Source organism: Cryptotermes secundus, unplaced genomic scaffold, assembly GCF_002891405.2.
Source record: "Cryptotermes secundus unplaced genomic scaffold, Csec_1.0 scaffold160, whole genome shotgun sequence".
Classification (NCBI taxonomy): Eukaryota; Metazoa; Arthropoda; class Insecta; order Blattodea; family Kalotermitidae; genus Cryptotermes; species Cryptotermes secundus.
The window spans coordinates 2136375-2156479 of record NW_019745080.1 but is presented as its reverse complement, the minus strand read 5'-3'; the positions used below and the strand labels follow the sequence as shown (position 1 = coordinate 2156479).

At 40.0% G+C, this 20105-nt stretch overlaps 1 protein-coding gene across 4 annotated transcripts in view; it reads right to left on the bottom strand.

The window, feature by feature from the left end:
• Positions 1-10710: 10710 nt before the first annotated feature.
• The window catches only part of LOC111874882 (protein O-mannosyl-transferase TMTC1), a 339223-nt gene continuing 329828 nt past the window's right edge, over positions 10711-20105 (bottom strand). For all 4 annotated transcript variants that reach the window (XM_033755644.1, XM_023870740.2, XM_033755642.1 and 1 more), the window contains 2 exons: positions 18452-18587; positions 10711-12091 (listed from right to left, as the gene is read on the bottom strand). In XM_033755644.1, coding sequence (XP_033611535.1) covers positions 11722-12091; positions 18452-18587 — 506 coding nt within the window. In that variant the 3' untranslated portion in view covers positions 10711-11721. The remainder of the gene's footprint in view (positions 12092-18451; positions 18588-20105) is intronic.

Below are 20105 nucleotides of genomic sequence, written 5' to 3'. Positions count from 1 at the left end.
TACTCTTAGCCAGATAAGATTACTTCCATGAAGTCAACGAGGATGAGATGGGCAAGGCATGCAGCACGCAGGGAATAGAAGAAAATGCATGCAGGTTTTTATGGGAAAGCCAGAAAGTGGGACGTAGGTAAGAGGGTAATATTAAAATGGATCATAGGGAAATAGAATAGGGACTGGATTGAACTAGTTTAGGATAGTGACCATTGGCGGGGTCTTGTGAACACGACAATTAACCTACGGATTCCATAAAATGTTTGGAAATTCTTGAGTAGATGAGCAACTTTCAGTTTCTGAAGAAATACTCAGCTCCATGGAGTTAATATATACCATGTTTATACATAGGATCGAATTATAAGATGATCAATAAATTGGAAAGAATTTGGAAGTATTCCATCCTGGATTAATCAAGACACTGCCCAGAATTTGATACAGAAACTTAGGAAATGGCTAGAAATATCGGTTTACGAAAGTCGGTTTCTCAGCTGATGATCTAACCTAGCGCACGTAGTATGGTAGCAACTTTCATGATGTTTATTAGGCTAAATTCACAACCCTGAAGATGGAGGCAGTATATTCCTCAAAGACACCGGCATAATTCTACCAGATCACACTGAGCTACGTCAAAGAAAACACTGTACTTGAACACACCATTGGGCAGTTTATAATTCGGTGTTGGATTATTTACCCATTCCCTTTTCTAACACCATCATCACAGTCTAACCATCACGCCACACCCCTTCCAACCCCCTCCCTAAATTCACCCCATTACATTAGCCATTATGGGTCACGCAGGAGCCATCTATCGTGTAGTCATCGACCATGAACCAATATCGGTACCCCGGGGCCAACTTCCTCTCTGATGGATGCCCTAGCCGTGTGATTCATTATGTCTGGTCCCGCCCACATGCGTTGATAATAGCTGCGAGCCCTGGGTTCAGCACCAGACTATAGACGGATGCCAGAACCACTGTATTTGTCCTTCAGTTGTATTGACTGTGCTGATTACTTCCAAATCATCATGTATGTGGATGCATAGGTACACAAAATACAAGCTTCTCCGCTCAGTTGAGGTAAAGTATTATTCCAATTGTCGATCACTGTACATGCGCAGAAATGTTTTCGCCCGTTCAACACTGGGAGCTTGACTTTCGGGGCATGGATGTGTGACTGAGTTCTCTCTGTGTTGTCCTGTGTAGGTAGCTGCCTTGAGACAAGGATGATCATCCGTCTAAAGATTTTTTTAATTATTTTATTTTACAATCTACTCAATATACATAAATAGAGTAATTAGTAAAAGGGATGGGTGTGTGTGATATTGAAGCAGGTATCATCCTCCGATGATTCTCCGGTGCTTATCTAATGAGATCCTCTGGCCACATTCTATTTAGTCTTCTTTCTATTGCTAGTTGGTTGAAGAGGTTTCTTATTAGTTGGTTGTTGTTTTGAGTGGTCCGGTTTATGTGTTTCTCCGCGTAGGCTCTGATGAGTTCTGTTACATAAGGTATGCTTAGATCATTGTGTAAGGTAGCGTAAGGGAGCATTAACTAGTTTTCTTAGCGTTTTGGATTGGAACGTTTGGAGAATTTTTGTGTTGGAAGATTTGCTGCATCCCCATAACTCTATCCCGTAGGTCCAGACTGATTTGATTACTGTTTTGTATAGGATTATTTTGTTTTCAAGAGATAGCTATGATTTTTTGTCGATTAGCCAATTCATATTTTTGGTTTTGAGCTCTAGTTGTCTTCTCTTAGCTTTTATATGCGTTCTCCACGTTTGTTATCCAAAGACTTGTACAAGTTTTCTATAAGGTTCATATTTTCATAATTAATTCTGAATGGGGACATGCCAGAGGGCCCAGTGCTTCTTGGTAGAAGAAAAGGATTATTCCATTTGTATTCGAAATCCCAGATTAACATACATTATGACGAACTTCAAAAGATTTTTAGCAGAATTATGTACATCAAGACGTACTGTCTTTTGGGATAAGTCGCCATATCTTTTTAACTCTAACATAAATTTTGGAGTACTTTTTCGCTTCCATATTCACGCTTCTGCCCTTAAAATGGAAACCTCAAGTTCCTCCGAAACGCTAATAGCTATGTACTAGCTTACGCGACCATACTCTTCAGAAGACAGCAATCTTGGTAGCTACCTGAGTGAGATAGTTCCCCGTGCCGAGGAGTTAAAAAGAAAATTTGGGCTTTCCAGTTCAGTTTAGCTCGTGTGGAGGCGGGCCGCATAACTCCACCGTAGCCCTGTGAGTCGTAGAAGGAGACGAAAAAGGAACCCAGTGCCTGGGGGTATAACTAGGCCCTGGGGATATAAATACAGGGACCTGGTCCTCCAGGTTGGGGTAGTCTCGAATCTGTCGCAGTAAAATATGATCATGGGACTCGGATCTGAAAATGACTGTGTCGGCGACGGTCAACAGCAATTGTAAACGACAGACCTATCCTCTCGTGAGAAAGGATGTTGCATAAGATCTATGATCACAAGTGTTCAGGTGAAGAAAAAATACTGGTCGTGAGTCTCAAGGGGCTTGTCACCAAGACAAACTCATTGACTGAAAATCTCCTGCCATAAAGTAACTCTGACTCTTACTGTGATTAGTTCTTCTCAATGGGATGTGTTCAAAATTCCTTTTACTCTTTTTGGAACACGAGAAAAATCATTCGTTTTACTGAAGTAAGATCATATTGACGTCAGGAGGAGACATCTTTGGAGAAATTTGTAAATACTGACGTGGAAGCAGGACTACGATATAATGATTGAACATCGGAAGTGAACTAACGACTTCCGGTTCACATCTCATTGGAATCTAACAAGGTACCAGGGAGTGACGGTTAGTAGCGTTAGTAGTGAGGGCAGAGACAGAGCTATAAGACTGCGGTGTCGCTAGCGAATCCAACTGTATGAGTTGATATACAGTTTAATGTTGAGAATTTGGAGAAAGTGGTTAAAATTACAAAGATAAAACAACTCCGTCCAGTGTGACTATTTAAGTTTTTACTAATTGAAGACTTAGCACCCTTACATATTTCGGTCTTACCTCTTCAAGGTAAGGGTGCTAAGTTTTCAAGTAGTAAAAACTTAAATAGTCACACTGGACGGAGTTGTTTTGTCTTTGTAGTTGTTAGTGTGACGGACCAGAATGAAACAAATCAAATTCATGGTTAAAATTAGATTCAAAGAAACATTTCATTATTTGTCTCGGTATGATCGACGCATTCGCAAAGGGAAGTTACAAAAAATAAAAGTACCAATTATCTTCCGCAAGCAATAAATCGTAAAATTCTGTACAGGGTTTCATGAAAATGTATAATACAAAAGTTCATATTCTGAACTAACTGGTTTATCGCACCGCGTTATAGTAAAAATATTTCGGACATATAAATTTCGCAGAGATATATTCGTGAAGGATACCTGGTTTACATCCAGACCGTGATATCCACAATCCTAGCAGAGATATTTTTATGGTTTCCTCATTCCCTCCATCCGATTGCGAACACATTAAATCGATGTAGGCCACGACCACTTCTTTCCATTTACTTTCCAATTCATCATTTATTAATCATCCATAAATTCAATGTTATAAATTTTGAACTCTGAAAAGCACCTATAAATAAACCGTAAAAGTAAATGTATCCTTGTCACAGGCCTTGGAGGGCCATAGGATTGTGAGACGTTGAGGCTCCCACATTTTCTGGACAATCGGCTCAAAGATGGCGGTAAGGTTGTCAGCCTTACGCGCCTGCCGCGCTTTAGTCCCCAGGAAATTTATTTATTTAATTCCTGGTGCTCGTTTCTGTTAGAGGCTGAGTCGGCCCCAGGGCCATAATGCAGCTGGAAGGATTAGGTCAATTGAAAAAATCCAATGACCTCATCGGGAGTTGAACCAGCGACCTTCCGGCTTGTAGCATAGTGCCTCAACCATCTATGCTACCGTGTGCCCCCATAAATAAATCATAAATAAACAAAAAAAAAACAGTGTTTCGGAGGAATATATTTCCTCTATCTTCACAGATGTAATCTAAACATTCAAGTGAATCAGTGATACTCCGCTACTTTACTATAATACGGTGAAAACAAGGGTCTCAGAATTTGAACGTCATGGAATATTGTCTTATTTGAGTGTAAAACAAGGTATGAGGTTACATAGTTAAAATGTTTAGTCACGTAACAAACTCATAATTATATTTCTAACGCTCCTTGAAGTGCTGTACTTGTATATCTCTGACAAGCGCACACAACACTGTACAAAAACACCTTTAGCTCGCGCACTTCATAATTTTATCCAGGTGGAGCACTCTACCGTCATAAAGAATAACTATTAACATTTTTCTCCTGTATTTCATCCCTCTTGCAGCTAATATTATTATCCTGGAAAATGTTCTCTATATACACATTCTCTATTTCTGTGTACATAATTGTGTTTCAACAGGCACTACATCTATTTTGCCTTTTACATTTACATGCAGAATGCATTAAACCCCTGTGTTATATAGCAACACGCCACACATGTCGACCTCCCTACGATGTATCCAGTGCACAAATACTTTCAGAGGTGTAAGATTTAAGGTTTTCACGGCGGTGACTATGAAGAAAGCAGTCTTCTGGGATGTAGCGCCGTGTAGAAATTGTGTTAACTGACGTTTCGGAGGAACGTAAAGCCTCCATCTTCAGGGTAGAAAACAAGAAGAAATCTGCGAGCGAACCAGCTAGAGTAGGTGCAACGGACTGATACGTTCCTCCGAAACGTCGTTTAACACAATTTATACAAGGTTCCACATCCCAGAAGACGACTTTCTTCACTTTTAGCGGTGTTTGAATGAGGATTTTATCCTATTTAAAGTAGAGTCTCCTCATCAAGTATGTCTTTTGCACCTAGACCATGAAAGAGATGGTTTTTGGCAGGAAGGGTGATTGAAAGCGAGAGTTTCAGAGTTTGGGATGTTTACTTTGATATTACACCTCACCCCAATCCTTTAATAAGCCTAAAGAAAATGAGGATGTGATGAACACTTTCTTTTTGTTTACTTACTGATGCTTTGTCGTTTCCTGTTATCAAACCAGAGATGACTACGAGTTTGTTGGTAAATTACATGGCACTGTACGTATTACGTCCCATCTTCTTTGCGTATACGTACAAGCCTAACGATATCAATGTCAAAATTAAATGATTCATCCAATTTTCGGTTTAATCCAACTATTTGCCTGTTTTACCTTCACTTCAGACACTGTCCTTTACTGTTTTCTTCAACATGAAGCTCAACTAACGTGTAACTCAAGTTAACTGCTTACATGAATTAAAAGTGATTCTTCCTGAGAAGCCAACAGTTGCTCAGAGATTCAGTGAATTCGAAACATTTTACAGAACGTGAAATTTTATTATCCTGAGCCAGATGAATCCAATCAACTCTAACAGAAATTATTACCAAGAATCTTCCTAAAGGTAAAGGTGCGGCCGGTGCGTAAGGCTGATAAACTCACCGCCATCTGTGAGCCGATTTTCTAGAAAATGTGGGAGCTTCGACCTCTCACAACCCTATGAACATCCACGGGCTGTTAAAGGGATGGCTTTGCCTTTTTATTATCACTTTTTACTTTGAGATTCATTTTAATATTATGCTCACACCTAGCTAGTCTTCCATGTGGTCTCGGTTTTTCATGTATTCTTACCAAATTCTGAAGCAATTTCACAAGAAGTAAAATGAGAAATTTATTTTATATGGAATTATATGAACAAAGTTTTTCAAGAGAACACGAAGCTGTTTCTCTTATAGAGAAGAGGGGGTGTTATTAATGACGCTGTCAGGATACAAACCTATAACTTCTTATGGTAGGATAAGAGAAGAATTACAAACGGTTTGGAAGGAAACAGTCATTGCGTAAAGAGGTGCTATAACGGCATTTTCCTTAAGCAACTGAATAAAACAACGAAAAGCCTCATTCAGATAGACGGTGATCGGGTAGAGATTCTTATCTAAAATTTCCAGAATAAAAACCTGGAGCATTACCGCCACTACCTGCTCTGCCGTTTGGTATGGCGGCAAGATTCCTTACTCCTGAAATATATGCAAAATCGGAAGCAATGACGTTCCGAAAATTGGTGAATGTTTGGCGCATAGGAGGTCAATTAGTTAACAGTCCCTTTCGCATTGAAAATGATTATGAATGAATGAAATATTAAGAGAGCAATAAATAAACTAATATATTGTGAAATGCTGAAAAAGAATACATATTTATTCATTTCAAAATTTTCGCATTAATACGATAACTTACGCTTAATATATTTATACTGCATGTATTTTTACATTACTACCGTAACTTACATATTACACAACAAGTTGTTGGCTTTCATTGCATGGAAGAAATGATTTCAAGATACCGGATTTGAGGCACACCGCAGTGATCATGAATAATTATAATTCATTCATTTTCACATTAGTTCGCCAATCTAATAAATGAACATCATATATTTTCTCACACCATCATTAAAACAACCGTAGAGAAATGTACATTACACGCCATTTCATGTTTATACCAATGTTACATCAAGATTTTTCATACTCTGATATATATTATGAGATACAATCTGTTCCTTGAATTGGATCAGCTAGTGGCCACTGGCTGGACGGCCGAAGGTTCTGAGTTCCAGTTCCGGTAGAATCAAGAATTTTCTCTTCTCCGCGTCGTCCATATCGGCTCTGGGGCCCACCCAACCTCTTCTCCAATGGATACCAGGAGCTCTTTACCCGAGGGTAAATTGACAGGGGCGTGAAGCTGACTACTCACCGACAGCTAGTGCCAAGGTCAAGAAAACGTGGATTTATACATCCACTTCCCTATACGCCTTCATAGAGTAGTGCTTAATTAGTAGAAACACAGGTTCACCTTTACTTTTCTACATTCCTTATTTTGAAAAAAATAAAGTAGGCTGATGTGATCAATATGCTGTCTGTCTGAATGGATAAACCAGTCTGTATAAAACTTGGCGTGTATATCATGGCCGCTTTTGTGGTACAGTGCGTACATGCCGGGTGCAAATCTGGGTTGGTTTTCCCTATAATTGGCGGCTGAGTCTAGTTCTGGTGTTTGTGAGTGACCAGTCAGCACAAATGAGGTCCGCTGAGAAGCGGCAGGAGGTCAGTGTTTTGAGAAGCCGCGGTAGCTGAACTGTGCTATTGTGACTTCTCACACATTCATGCTCGCAAGCTTCAGTCCACAGCTGCAGCACAGGCCGACGGCTATGTCATTACCATATACAGAGTAAACCTTGTAAATTCATATTATTTCTTTGTGTGCAGATACTTTTAACAAAACAATTCTCATTACCTGAAAACCAAAGTTCCGCAATGCTACATTTGGTACCACTGTTACGTCCTACGTTTTCTTGCTTCCTAACCCCTCCTTTGCTTTCATCCAAGCCAAAGAACATGCGATTCTTATCACCTCAGTCGCAAATTCTAGCGAGAAATATTATAGTACTGTAACACGAGAATCACATGTCTGGCTGTTATAACTCTGTTTATCTTACAAATACCCCAGTATGTACGAAAGGCAGGCTACATACTTGAAGTCCAGGGATTGATTTACGACAGAGACAAGAAATTTTCCCTTCTTCAGGGTGTTCGCACCGCCTCTGAGACCTACCCAGCTTTCTATTCACTGGATATCGAGAACTTCTGCCCCGGGAGGTAAAGCGGCTGGATCATGAAGCTGCATCCAGTGCCGAGGTCAAGAATGTTAGAGTTTTAGCTTAACTTCCCCATACGCCATCATGGCCAGTTGCGTATTTATTTATGCATAGAGACAGATTAACCTTTATCTTTGCCTTTGTGTTACTCATAAAAATACTTTTTTACTATTATTATTGTTAGTGGGGGTGAGACTGAGTCCACTTGGTACTGCGGCCACTTCTGGCCTACTGTACCAGCCCCAGATGATGGTGATTGTGAAGCAATTGGTGGAATGAAGATTGGTAGGGTAAACTAAAGTACTCGGAGAAAACCTACCCCAGTACCGCTTTGTCCGCCACAAATCCGACATGAACTGACCCAGGCTCGAACCCGGACAACCACGCCTGAGCTATGGCGTGGCCTACTCATATAAGTAACTCCTACCTTGTAGTATAGATACAGAGAGAAAAGCACAAACTACATGGTATTTTTACTCAAACGGAGTAGTTAGTTTAGCGGAGGTCGCGGAAACCCGTTTTGCACCCACGTACAATTCTGGCAAGTCAGGTGGACTTGATAAAGCTGCTTTCGGAAAACGTACCTGCATGAGACGGAAGACTTTTCAGTTATTTACATGACTGCTATGCTTTACTGTAGGCGTAGAGAGGCTATGAAGTCATATAAGTTCCAGCTGTTACCGTACAGCTTGACATGAACCTGCAACAGTGTTCAGAACTGCACTTTCCGTGACTCCACAGGAACATTTCATAGCTACTGTAGGTGCAGAGAGGCCGTAAAGCTATTTAGGTCCCCACTGTCACCGTACAGCTTGACATGAACCTGCAACAGTGTTCAGAACTGCACTTTCCGTGACTCCACAGGAACATTTCATAGCTACTGTAGGTGCAGAGAGGCCGTAAAGCTATTTAGGTCCCCACTGTCACCGTACAGCTTGACATGAACCTGCAACAGTGTTCAGAACTGCACTTTCCGTGACTGTACAGGAACATTTTTTTTAGCTTACTGTAGGTGCAAAGAGGTTGTAATGCTATGTACGTTCTGATGTCACTGTACAGTCTGGCAGGGCCCTGCAAAGGTGTGCAGAACTGCACTTTCCACTGGATGGTTGAGATCAGCGGACACGGAATTGTATGTACCATGAGGGATGGAGGCACCATGATGTCTGAGAGCGGTTGACAGCGTGTGGAAGTATGATTTGCTTCCAAATAGATCTAAACACTATATATACTTTAGAGAATTAAAAATATTTAACATAACATTGGTATAATGAACTACTCATTATCATGAAATTTCATAAAATAATTAGAGAATTGTTAATCTCCTCTTTTCCTTAATTAAACTAGCTGCATATATTAATGATTTTTATAATGCGGTCCAAAGAAACGATATTACAGAGAATTCTGGAACATATTCCAATATTGATCCATATAATGACGTAAAGCATAATATAACTGTACAGCAAATTGTAAAGTTTTGTATTAAATGACAGAAATTGTAAAACTTTGTTGTGTGTGTAACAAATGTTCGAAACTGTGCCATCTGAAGAACAAAAAGGTAACTTTATTTACTGGAAAGGAAGAAAGGAGATGAAAGTATCAAAGAAATGCATTATTTCCAGTTTAATTTTAACAAACATTTTCCACTAGCAATTTTATAAAATAAAATATTATATTTACTTACCCTTCCACCACTAAAATGCTTTTTATGATTTTCATAATAGAAAATCAAATTTAATCATCCATTTTTGAGTCTTGGAAATCTATTTTAAAAGTTATAAGTATTTTTAAACCCTGATACAATTAAGCCAATAAACGTTTCACATTTATGCATATATATGTATATCATAGTTAATATCTAATATCATAACACACTTTTATGTTTTGGTTCTTTATGTAAAAGGCCCCTTCTCGTTGCTCAGTCTTCATATTGACGTTAAGGCGGATGGGTCTGGATTCTACAGTAGGCCTATAATACTGTAAAGGGCAATGCAAATATAGGCACAGTCTGTTAACTGATTCCGTCAGGCATCATGTAAATATAATATATAAAATTCTGGAAAAGCTAATAGCATACTTTATAACAATCTATAACCAGTTGTTAGGTTAACTGTGTCATCAAGAGTGTAGGATATGCCGCCTAGTAGATGGGTATTAATATTCTGAAGAAACTTGATGCCTCAATTTTCAGGCACATTTATTTATTGTACGGTTCTCGAACCACGATCTACTGGTACCAGAGTTATGCCTGCATTTGATGCTCCCTGACTTCTGCGTCTGATGCAGCCGAAAGTAAAGCAAACGGAAGAATATTGCTGTGTTGTCAGATCTTAATTTTGGCGTATGTGAGGGGCATGTCGTCAGCTCGAGCAATCGCAACGCAACGAAGAACTGGCATTGCGACAGAATTGTGATGTACAGTAGACAGGTCGTAATGCGTACCACCGAAATGTACATGTAACTGTTGGCCTATGCTGTTTGGAGGCGGACAGCACTGTTTGCTGATACAGGGGTCATCCTGGATGGACTGTAACATGCCAGTACCTACTCACGAGAGCGAAGAAGAAGAAGTGACGTTTGGGAGTGACAGTCTACGCCTCTCTTAATCTCGGTAATAGGAAATACGATACTCACTTTATTGAATTGCAACGCGAATTGGATTCACATTAGGATAATTCAGTAACGAGTAACGTATTTAAGAATATTACCTGATGATTATGGGGTACGCGGTAGCGTAGTGGTTAAGGTACTATGCTACAAGCCGGAAGGTCGCGGGTTCAAGTCATTGGATTTTTTCAATTGACCTAATCCTTCCAGCCGCACTAGGCCCTGGGGTTTACTCAGCCTCTAACAGAAATGAGTACCGGTAATTAATTAAATAATATTCCTGGGGAGTGAAGTGCGGCCGGCGCGTAAAGCTGACAATCTTACCGCCATCTTTGAGCCGATTGTCTAGATAATGTGGGACTCTCAACGTCTCACAACTCTATGGGCCTTCATGGACTGGTACAGGGATAGTTTTATTTTACTTTGCCTGATGATGATCCAAATATTGATCGAAACATGTAGCAGTCAATAAATAAAACAGATGTAGCATAGTGATATGAGATTGGTTTAATTTTCGATAATTTTTTTGTCCTTGCGGGAAAACGAAACATAGTAATAAACAGTTATAGGCTGTAGTTATCCTTTAAACGTAGAGAAGAGCTCACGATAATAACAGGCGAAGTTATGTGTGGATGCTATGGCCGGATAAATCGCATTAGTGAAGACAAAGTTTACAGTTTTTGGTGGAAATCTAAATTCAGTAATTGAGTCTTTGATCAATCATTTTTAACAACAAAACTCCAAACCGATTTTGCGGTCAAACCAGTCCCCTGTATATTGGGTGTTGAGGGCTCTTGTCCTCAGGTGATACGAACCGGGGACGTGAAACTTACCACTCACCTCAAGCTACTACTGAGGTGGGAATACCTGGAGCCATAACTCCATCTCCTCATTCGCCTACATTTTGAGGTTCTTAATTAAGCATAGGTAAGAGTTAATATTTTACCTGTACTGCAATGACTAACAAAAGTTCAACACATTCGAAACTGTGGCCTGACTATACAACATTATTCGCATCATTATCACATTATCGTTATCATTATTCGCATTCTTGCTTTCATCCAGTGAGAAACGATGACGTCATTTTACCGAAATTAAATCTCTTCGAAAAAATATTAAATAGGAATAATAATTTATCACGTTGTTTATTTATTTACGCGCTGAATTCAACAGCCAAGGGCGAATCACAGAGAGAGCACGATTATAAAATAACAGAACAAAGGAATATTAATAAAATAATAACACAAATTTGTGTTTCATTATAGATAGTACAACCCAAAATCAATGGATTTTGTCTACGTGCAGCGTTTAGTATACCGTACTTAATAAAAGAGTCATTCCTCTAAAATATGATTACGCTGTATAATTACCGTGCGGAATCAGTTAACAATGTGGTAGAGAGCTATTGGCCGCATTCACTACTTTAGAGTCTCCAGTAAATTCTGAACCAGAAGAGACGGCGGTTCCACTTTTATATTACGTGTTGCTGTCTGAGGTCTGGAATTGCGTGGGGAAGACCTTCGACCTCTACTGCGGTTATTCCCAGCGGCCGTTCCGCACCGCGTCTGTCGTGACTTGTTCGAACCCTGTTCCCTGTGGTCAGCCATGCTGGGAACGTCCTCTGCATTCACTGACACTTCCTGCAGATCGTCCTTACTATTTGGACACAACTTATCCTCTTGCCGTGACGTCACTTCCATGTTCAGGCTGTTGTAGTAATTGTTTTCAGTGTGTATTGTGATCACGCCAACAGGGAGATTTGTATTACGGTTTCTGGAAGAGTGAACCCTGCGAAAACGAAAACAATATTATCAGACGAATTAAGGAAACTTTACTGTAAGAAACATTTTTCTTCCAATATTTTCCCCACATGCTTCCAAAATAAACAACTGTTCTAAACAAACAAATACAGCAAAGCAAACACAATTCTTAATACTAAAGAAAAACAAAACTGTTTGAATTTGCGTCAGGATCGGGCACTGACATGGGTCGTTACGTCATTAATAGACAGTTACTTGATCACATTTTCAACGTATGATGAAAACCATAATATTCACGCCAGATGTCTCGTTAAACACACGAGATTATCTGCCCATAAGTTTGCTTACTCAAGATACGATGTGCCGTGAAAGACGTGTCGATAAATAATAACACACTGGTTTCAGATCACTGAAATGTGTGTTTTCAATGCAACCAAAGTCCATACACTCAACGAACAAGTACACGTCAGCCTTACTAATGCGAAGTCATGTGAAAACATGTTTGAATTCCAAAGCCATATAGTTATCGGAAGTATCTGACGAACATAATTTGGCAAATTTCTAATGAATACATAACGATGCATGTCACTAACTGGCGATGATGAAAACTCAACACAGAAGACGTAGTTAAGGGTAGAGACATTGTCTAGAAAGGCATAACAATTCTTCGTATAGTTGCTACATACATTTATCTGTGTACTTCGCTCACGATATGCAAGTGGGATCTATCATATTTTAGCATGTAGACCCGTTGCTGAGTAGTGACTGTAAACAACGACCGTTGCTAGATAATAGCCGCATGCACCGATGGAGTAATTAGAAAGCGGTGTTCTCTACGCTGTCCGTGCGACTACTACGTGACGCAACAATAAAATAACTGTTTGAAGAGGTACTCTCGTGCAACACGTGCCGAGCTGTAGTGAATTGTAGAGTGTGAGAATTATCGATAGCGTTATTGTTACTTGTGGTTACGATCGGTAAGTGTTCAATAAATCAAATTACCAATCCAAAACCTGTATGTAGTCACTTATACACGTGAAAATATATTTGTTTGCTTCAGCCAAATTTCCTGCTTGCATGATGTCTGCACAGTAAACTCACAGGGTCTAGAAATGTTACAATAGGCAATCAAGGAAAGCCGCGATGTAGTGCCCGAACAGTGAAACTGTGTTGTAGCTCACCCACCCTCCCCAATTTTACCTATCAGCAGTAATGGCTGCCCCTTATGTTATTCGCCCACTCTTCACCATCATACGGCTTCGGAACTCCGTCGGGGAGCAACTCTTAGAGCTCTTCGGTTCTAAGCCCGGAAAAAAACTTTATACTCACACTGTTCCTGTATCATTCAATTCCGCAGTGGTGATTTCGGACTTTATGCTAAAATAAATTAATAATTAAAACAAAATTTAGTGTGACCATAACAACTTGTAACCGAAGTGTCAATAAACCCAATTATCCGATCTAGAACCCGTCATTTTCGTCACATGTACCCCCTTTCACGTGATAATATAATATTCAATCGCTTGTCTGTCCGTCCTACCCAGCTTCTTCTAAAAATTGCGACACAGGAAAGAAATTCTAAATAAAAATAATGTATTCCTCTTTTGAGAGATACCAATCAAAACAAATAAATTCCGCAGTCTATAGTCTGCAAGCGAACTATACCGACCGAACGACCGACGCATGTCGGCGAAGTTAGTGCCAACTTTCGCGGAAAGGGGGTGTCACGTGTTCAGCTCAACGGATCCCCATGACCTTTAATCTCGGTTTTCTATTTCCTTAAAAAAGCACCTCAATTATCGTCACGAGACTGAGTGGACCCCGTTCCAGACCCACTACTTCTCAGAAAATCTGGTAGCGCCGGGAATCGAACCCAGAACCTCTGACCACTAGTCCACAGGGGCGGTTCTTTGAGAGATACCACCGGAAACAAATCTTCATTTTGCTGTTATATTTATGGATTCCAGTCCGAGTCAAATTCTTTCCTCATATTTCGTCCATAAAAAGAGCACTGGGACCTGAAGGACACGGTTATGCAACAATGCATTCAAAATAATAACCATGCCAACGAAATGTTTCCTAAATGTCACAGATCCAAAAGCAGAAATGAATACCCTGAAGCAGGGAAATATACTGAGAATGTAACATTACTTGCGTCACGTTGTGCGAACACACGCTCATGTCTTTTCAAATACAGACATAAAACAGTGTAAAAATTGTTCATAACCTCAAATGTGATATTTTCAACACTGTCATACGCGCCGTTCCAAGTTGGCAATTTAAACCAATTTTCCACGCTTTGATTACAATGGCACATGACATTCTAAGCCCATTATTTATACATTCATGATTGACAACATTTAGCTATCCATCAAACGAGTTTCATTTCTGACCCTCCAAACTTGAAACCCGATACGGTTTTTAACGAATTAACAGAGGAAGGGGGAGGGGGAAATGGGTTTTTCATGAATGGTATATGGAAATGGAAAAATGGAAATTCACTCGTCCCTTATTATCAAGGTTATGCTAATATGTTTTGCTTTTCAATCAAAAGAGCAAATTTGAAATCTGAAAAAGGACGACGAATATATGGACAGGATATTATACAGCTATTAATAGGTTCCAGGCACGAATAATTACTCAGCTGATACGTTACTAAAGTGAGTAGCATATAAGATGAAATGCTTCTAGTATCCTGCATCACATGCCAGTGAAGTACATGATATGCGAGAGAAACGTGACGTAGTTCAGATAATGGTCACAAAGCCAGCCTACAGTTGGTATCGCTTAGCTACGAGGGTTTAAATGGAGGAAATATACCTTGGAATATCCTGCCAAGATAACTGTAATATTTTGTTGAAACAACGGAAACATCTGTTGGAATATTTTATCTGAAATATAAATTCTTGTTGGAATTTTTTGCCGAAAAAAATAATTTCTTTTTGTGGAGATGCTCTGCAGCGACAAAGAATATTTTATCGGGATATACAAGTATACGTAAGTTTCCCTGTTGTTCTGTATGGTTGTGAAACTTTGTCTCTGACATTAAGGGAGAAACATAGACTGAGGGTGTTTGAGAACAGGGTGTTGAGAATATTTGGACCGAAGAGAGATGAAGTGACAGGAGGTTGGAGAAAACTGCATAATGAGTAACTTCATAACTTGTACTCTTCTCCAAGTATAACTAGAATGATCAAGTCAAGGAGGATGAGATGGGCAGGGCATGTAGCACATATGGGGGAGAGGAGAAATATATATGGGATATTGGTGGGAAAGCCGGCAGGAAAGAGACCACTGGGAAGACCAAGGCGTAGGTGGGTGGACAATATTCAAATGGATATTAGAGAGATACAATAGGATGGTATGGATTGGATTGATGTGGCTCAGAATACGGACTGCTGGAGGGCTCGTGAACACGGTAATGAACCTTCGGTTTCCATAAAATGCTGCGAAGTTCTTGAGTAGCTGTTGATTTGGCAGCTTCTCAAGAAGGGCTCAGCTACATGAGTGAGTGAGTATATATAAGTACATAACTGTAGAAATACATGTTGTAATACTCTGCCGAAACAACCGAAATCCATGATGAAATTTTAGACCGAAGTAAGGGCAATACGTGCCAAAATGGCGGAAATGCTTTTGGGAATTTGTATAGAAATGCCAAAACAACGGGAAGCTATGTTGTGACATGCTTTTCATTCAGCTTAGTGCCCACTTTCCTGTTGCACGAGTTAAATTTTTCAGATAAAATTATTAAATTTGACTGCAGTGAAGCTGCAAGTGCACTACGTTCAGGTGGCTGAACTGCTAATCTAAATATTTTGAATATTTTCTTCTCAAACCTAGTACTTCCTCTATAAACAAATATTCAAAGAAATTTATTTAGTCAAATAGGCTAGAGGTCACGGTATTTCACTCAAATAAATATGGACATTATCACTATCGTCAAAATAACCGTCAATATTTTGATTGATAGATAGATAGATAGATTAGATAGAAGGGGTGGAGAAGGGAGCAAAAGAAGGGCGTAAATACAACAAGAGAAAGGACAGGAGAAAAAAGGAAAAGGTAACATAAGGTGAAGGATTAAAAGGCATCTAAAGTGTTTAGTTTCCCTTCTTTCTGAAACTGAGGCACTGTGCTGCAAGCCGGAAGGCGGTGGTTTCGATTCCCGATGAGGTCATTGAAATTTTCAATTGACCTAATCTTTCCAGCCTCACTATGTCCCTTGATTCGACTCAGCCTCTAACAGAAATTAGTACCAGAAATCTTCCTAGGGGTAGAGGGCGGCCTGGGCATAAGGCAGACAACTTCACCGCCATCTATGAGCCGATTGTTTTGTAAATGTGGGAGCCTCGACGTCTCACAACCCTGCGGACCTCCGCGGCCTGTTACACGTTTAGCCTAAGATTTTACGTTCTGAAACCAAACGAATTCATCATCATCATCAGTAATCTGTCAGACGACAGGTCCACAGTCTCTTCCAAAACAGTTTCTCCACTTAATGCGATCTTCTGTTTTTGGAAAGAGACTATCCAGGAAAAGTGATAATGTGGTAGTTTTTCCATTTGCTTTCCACATCGCAGTACAACAGCCGTTCAAACCACTCTGGTCACGCCTGTTGCTATACGAACTTGAACCATCTCGAGCATCATTTGCTCTGTGCTTCAAGTCGCTGCTGATGACGCTGCTTCCGACATCAGTTTTTGGTGTCTCTCTTCGTCTGATGCCTACCCTTTGACCTGTCCAGCAAGGGAGGCCCTGCCAGTAGCTACGCTACCGCTGGTATAGCTCTCAGGGTCCTTGGCATACTCAAACCCCCTCACCACGATAAGGTGGAGACACCAAGGAGGGGGCCAAACGAATTAGAGGAATGAAAAAGATAATGTGGTGGAATGGACATTCTGGTACGAGTAATGTTGCCATTCTTCATCAGCACTCTCGTATTTAACAATATGTAACCCGCGTGCCCTGAAACGATGATCAGCTGTCTGCTACACTACAATACAACACCTGCACTTGCGTATCATACCTTGCAGTACTGTGTAAATATTTTACATGTAAAGTGAACATACACGTATAATTTGATACGTGTCAAGTGTCATATCAAGCACATTTATATACAAATTATTTCTGGCATAAATGGTTTAATTTAATCCTTTAAATTATACTAGTTACTGCATGTGGCACCTGCTATAACATTCTGAAACTCTACCCTTTACCGTCAGATTGTGTTTTTAATGGTTTCACACGATTCTCAGGATAAATAGAGCTGTATCTGCCAAAACCCAATTAACGTGCTGATATTTGTAATGAAAACACGGTTTCTTTTGTAAGGTAGGGCATAAAGACTCAATATAAAGGATATTTATAAAAATATTGCTTCCTGTTTACGGTGGGGAGTGTTTGTCGCATAAAGCAGTTCACAAGTGGGTTGAGACATGTGGTCAACTTTTCGCTAATGACGAAGAGGTTGAAGCGGTGGTGAGGAAGTGGCTGGGACAATAGCCGAAAGATTTCTGTGCTGTGGGTTTCGACGCACTGTTAAAGCAATGGGACATATATATCAATGTTGATGGAGGGTATGTAAAAAAATTTTTTTTTCAGGTTCGAGTATCACACCTTTTACAATTTGTTTCCATTTGTAACCTATTTGCTGACTCTCCCTCGTATACTCTGTCACATTTCGCGTGACCATCTAAAATAACATATTATTTATTTTCCATGCATTTACAAGCCGCTGTAATTTACACAACTATCAATTTTCTGGACATTATTCATTGTTCTACTTTTTTATTTGAAGCGACGTTTCGGATACTGGATCCCGATTCCGCCCTCAGGTGAAAGGTTTACCCAGTTGGGCACAATCGAGAGAACTAGTCACCAACTCCAGGACAAATTAGGACGAAGGATAATGTCCAGGAAGCTGACTCTTGTATTAATATACTAATGTCACGAACACGTAGACCGTTTTAAGTTAATTTACACGCAGAATTTGAATATCAAGTGCTATTAAAACGAAAAATAATTCAATTTTGTGTTTCACAGAAGAATATCTTAAGAAACGAAATTCTATTTTCAAATTATTTTCTATTGTTTATTTATTCTACTTCTGTGACCCTAAAAACAGATATTCAGTTAAAGCAGAAATGTCAATAGCAAATTACAATATTACATAAAAGAAAAATCTCGAAGCATTTAATAGCTATATCTACGTTTCATTCTCTTTCTTTAAGTACGAAATCTTATAACAAATGCTGATTTCTCTCGCGCTGTTTCATGGCCGATATGTGTGCCTGAACAGAATAATTGTTCTTTCTTCCTGTTGTAAAGAAGAGATCACAAAGAACACTTTATATCACACTGAACAACATACTCGTATATGCCTAACCTGTATTTGAACTGATGAATTCTAGCGTATTGTCCTTTGGCACGAAGGAGTTTAGCGGCCCCCAGCAAGGCTTCTGTATGCGTTGGATTTATCCGTAATGCTTTGTTATAATAAAAGAAAGCTTCCAAGTTATAACCTGCAAGATAAAGTTTATTATTAGACAAATTTAATGAAAACCGCTTCCTCCCTTTTAGAGTTCACTTTTCTAAAACCTTTTTATATTCCTTATAAAAGGCGCGGTAGCGTAGTTGGTTGAGGTACTATGCTACAAGTCGGAAGGTCGCGGGTTCAAGTCCCGATGGGGTCATTGGATTTTTTTCAATTGACCTAATCTTTCCAGCCGCACTATGGCCCAGGGGTCGACTCAGCCTCTAACAGAAATGAGTACCAGGAATTAATTGAATAATTTTCCTGGGGAATAAAGCGCGGCCGGCGCGTAAGGCTGACAACCTTACCGCCATCTTTGAGCCGATTGTCTAGATAATGTGGGACCCTCAACGTCTCACAACCCTATGGGCCTTCACGGCCTAGTACAGGGATAGCTTTATTTTTACTTTTTTATTTTTATGAAAGGTGAACAGATTTCGAATTATTAATTTAAAATACAGTCCGTGTATCTATACCTGGTCTCTGGGTTAAGCATGAGCCGTGAGAATTGTGGTAAGAATCAGCGTGGCAGTGGTTGCTGCTGCACTGTGGTGGGGGGGGGGGATAACAAGCTGAACCAGTGCTCCTGACTAACTCATACTCCCCCTGCAGTCCCTATCTCAGTCAGGAGACCGGACCAGTATCACTGCACACTCTGAGAAGAGCCAGGCTTAAAATTTGGACTGTAGATTAACAGTTGCGGGCACGTGGTAGCGTAGTTGGTTGAGGCACTATGCTACAAGCCGGAAGATCGCGGTTTCGAGTTCCTATGAAGTTATTTTCTTTTCAATTAACCTAATCCTTTCAGCCGCATTATGGCCCTAGGGTCAAGTCAGCCTCTAACAGAAATGAGTAGCAGGTACTTTCCTGAAGGTAAAAAGCGGTCGGCTCGTAAGGCTGGCGACCTTACCGCCATCCGTGAGCCTCTTGTCTAGAGAAGATGTGGGAGCCTCGACGTCTCACAACCCTATGGGCCTCCACGGCCTGTTACAGGGATAGCTTTACCGTACCTTTGCCTTTTTACATTAAAAATTACAAGAATTAAATTTTAGGTATTGGCGGTGGTCTGTTTTCAATTTGGGGGCTTCTGGATATTCGAGGCAAACACAGATGAAGAAGCTGTCCAAAACATCTGTAAGCATTCTTATCTTCGTTCGAATAAGCCACCATGTCAGTCTGAGTCTATTACTTACTTACTTAATCCGTTCCTCTTATACCTTTATGGTGTCGAGGTTGGTTTTTTTTTTTAATTTTCATCACTTTACAGACGGTAGAATTCCTTGCACGAGTAATCAGCTCGTCGCAAGGTCTCTACCTACACACAGGGCAACTCAAACACACAATAAACACAAGCCAAACATCCATGTCTTTTGTGGGATTCGAACCCACGATCCCGGCTTCCGAGCGAGCGAATACAGTACATGTCTTAGACCGCTCGGCTACCGTGACCTGCTGAGTCTATAATAAATAGATAAAATTAATTTATTTGAGATGATGATTAGCAGTT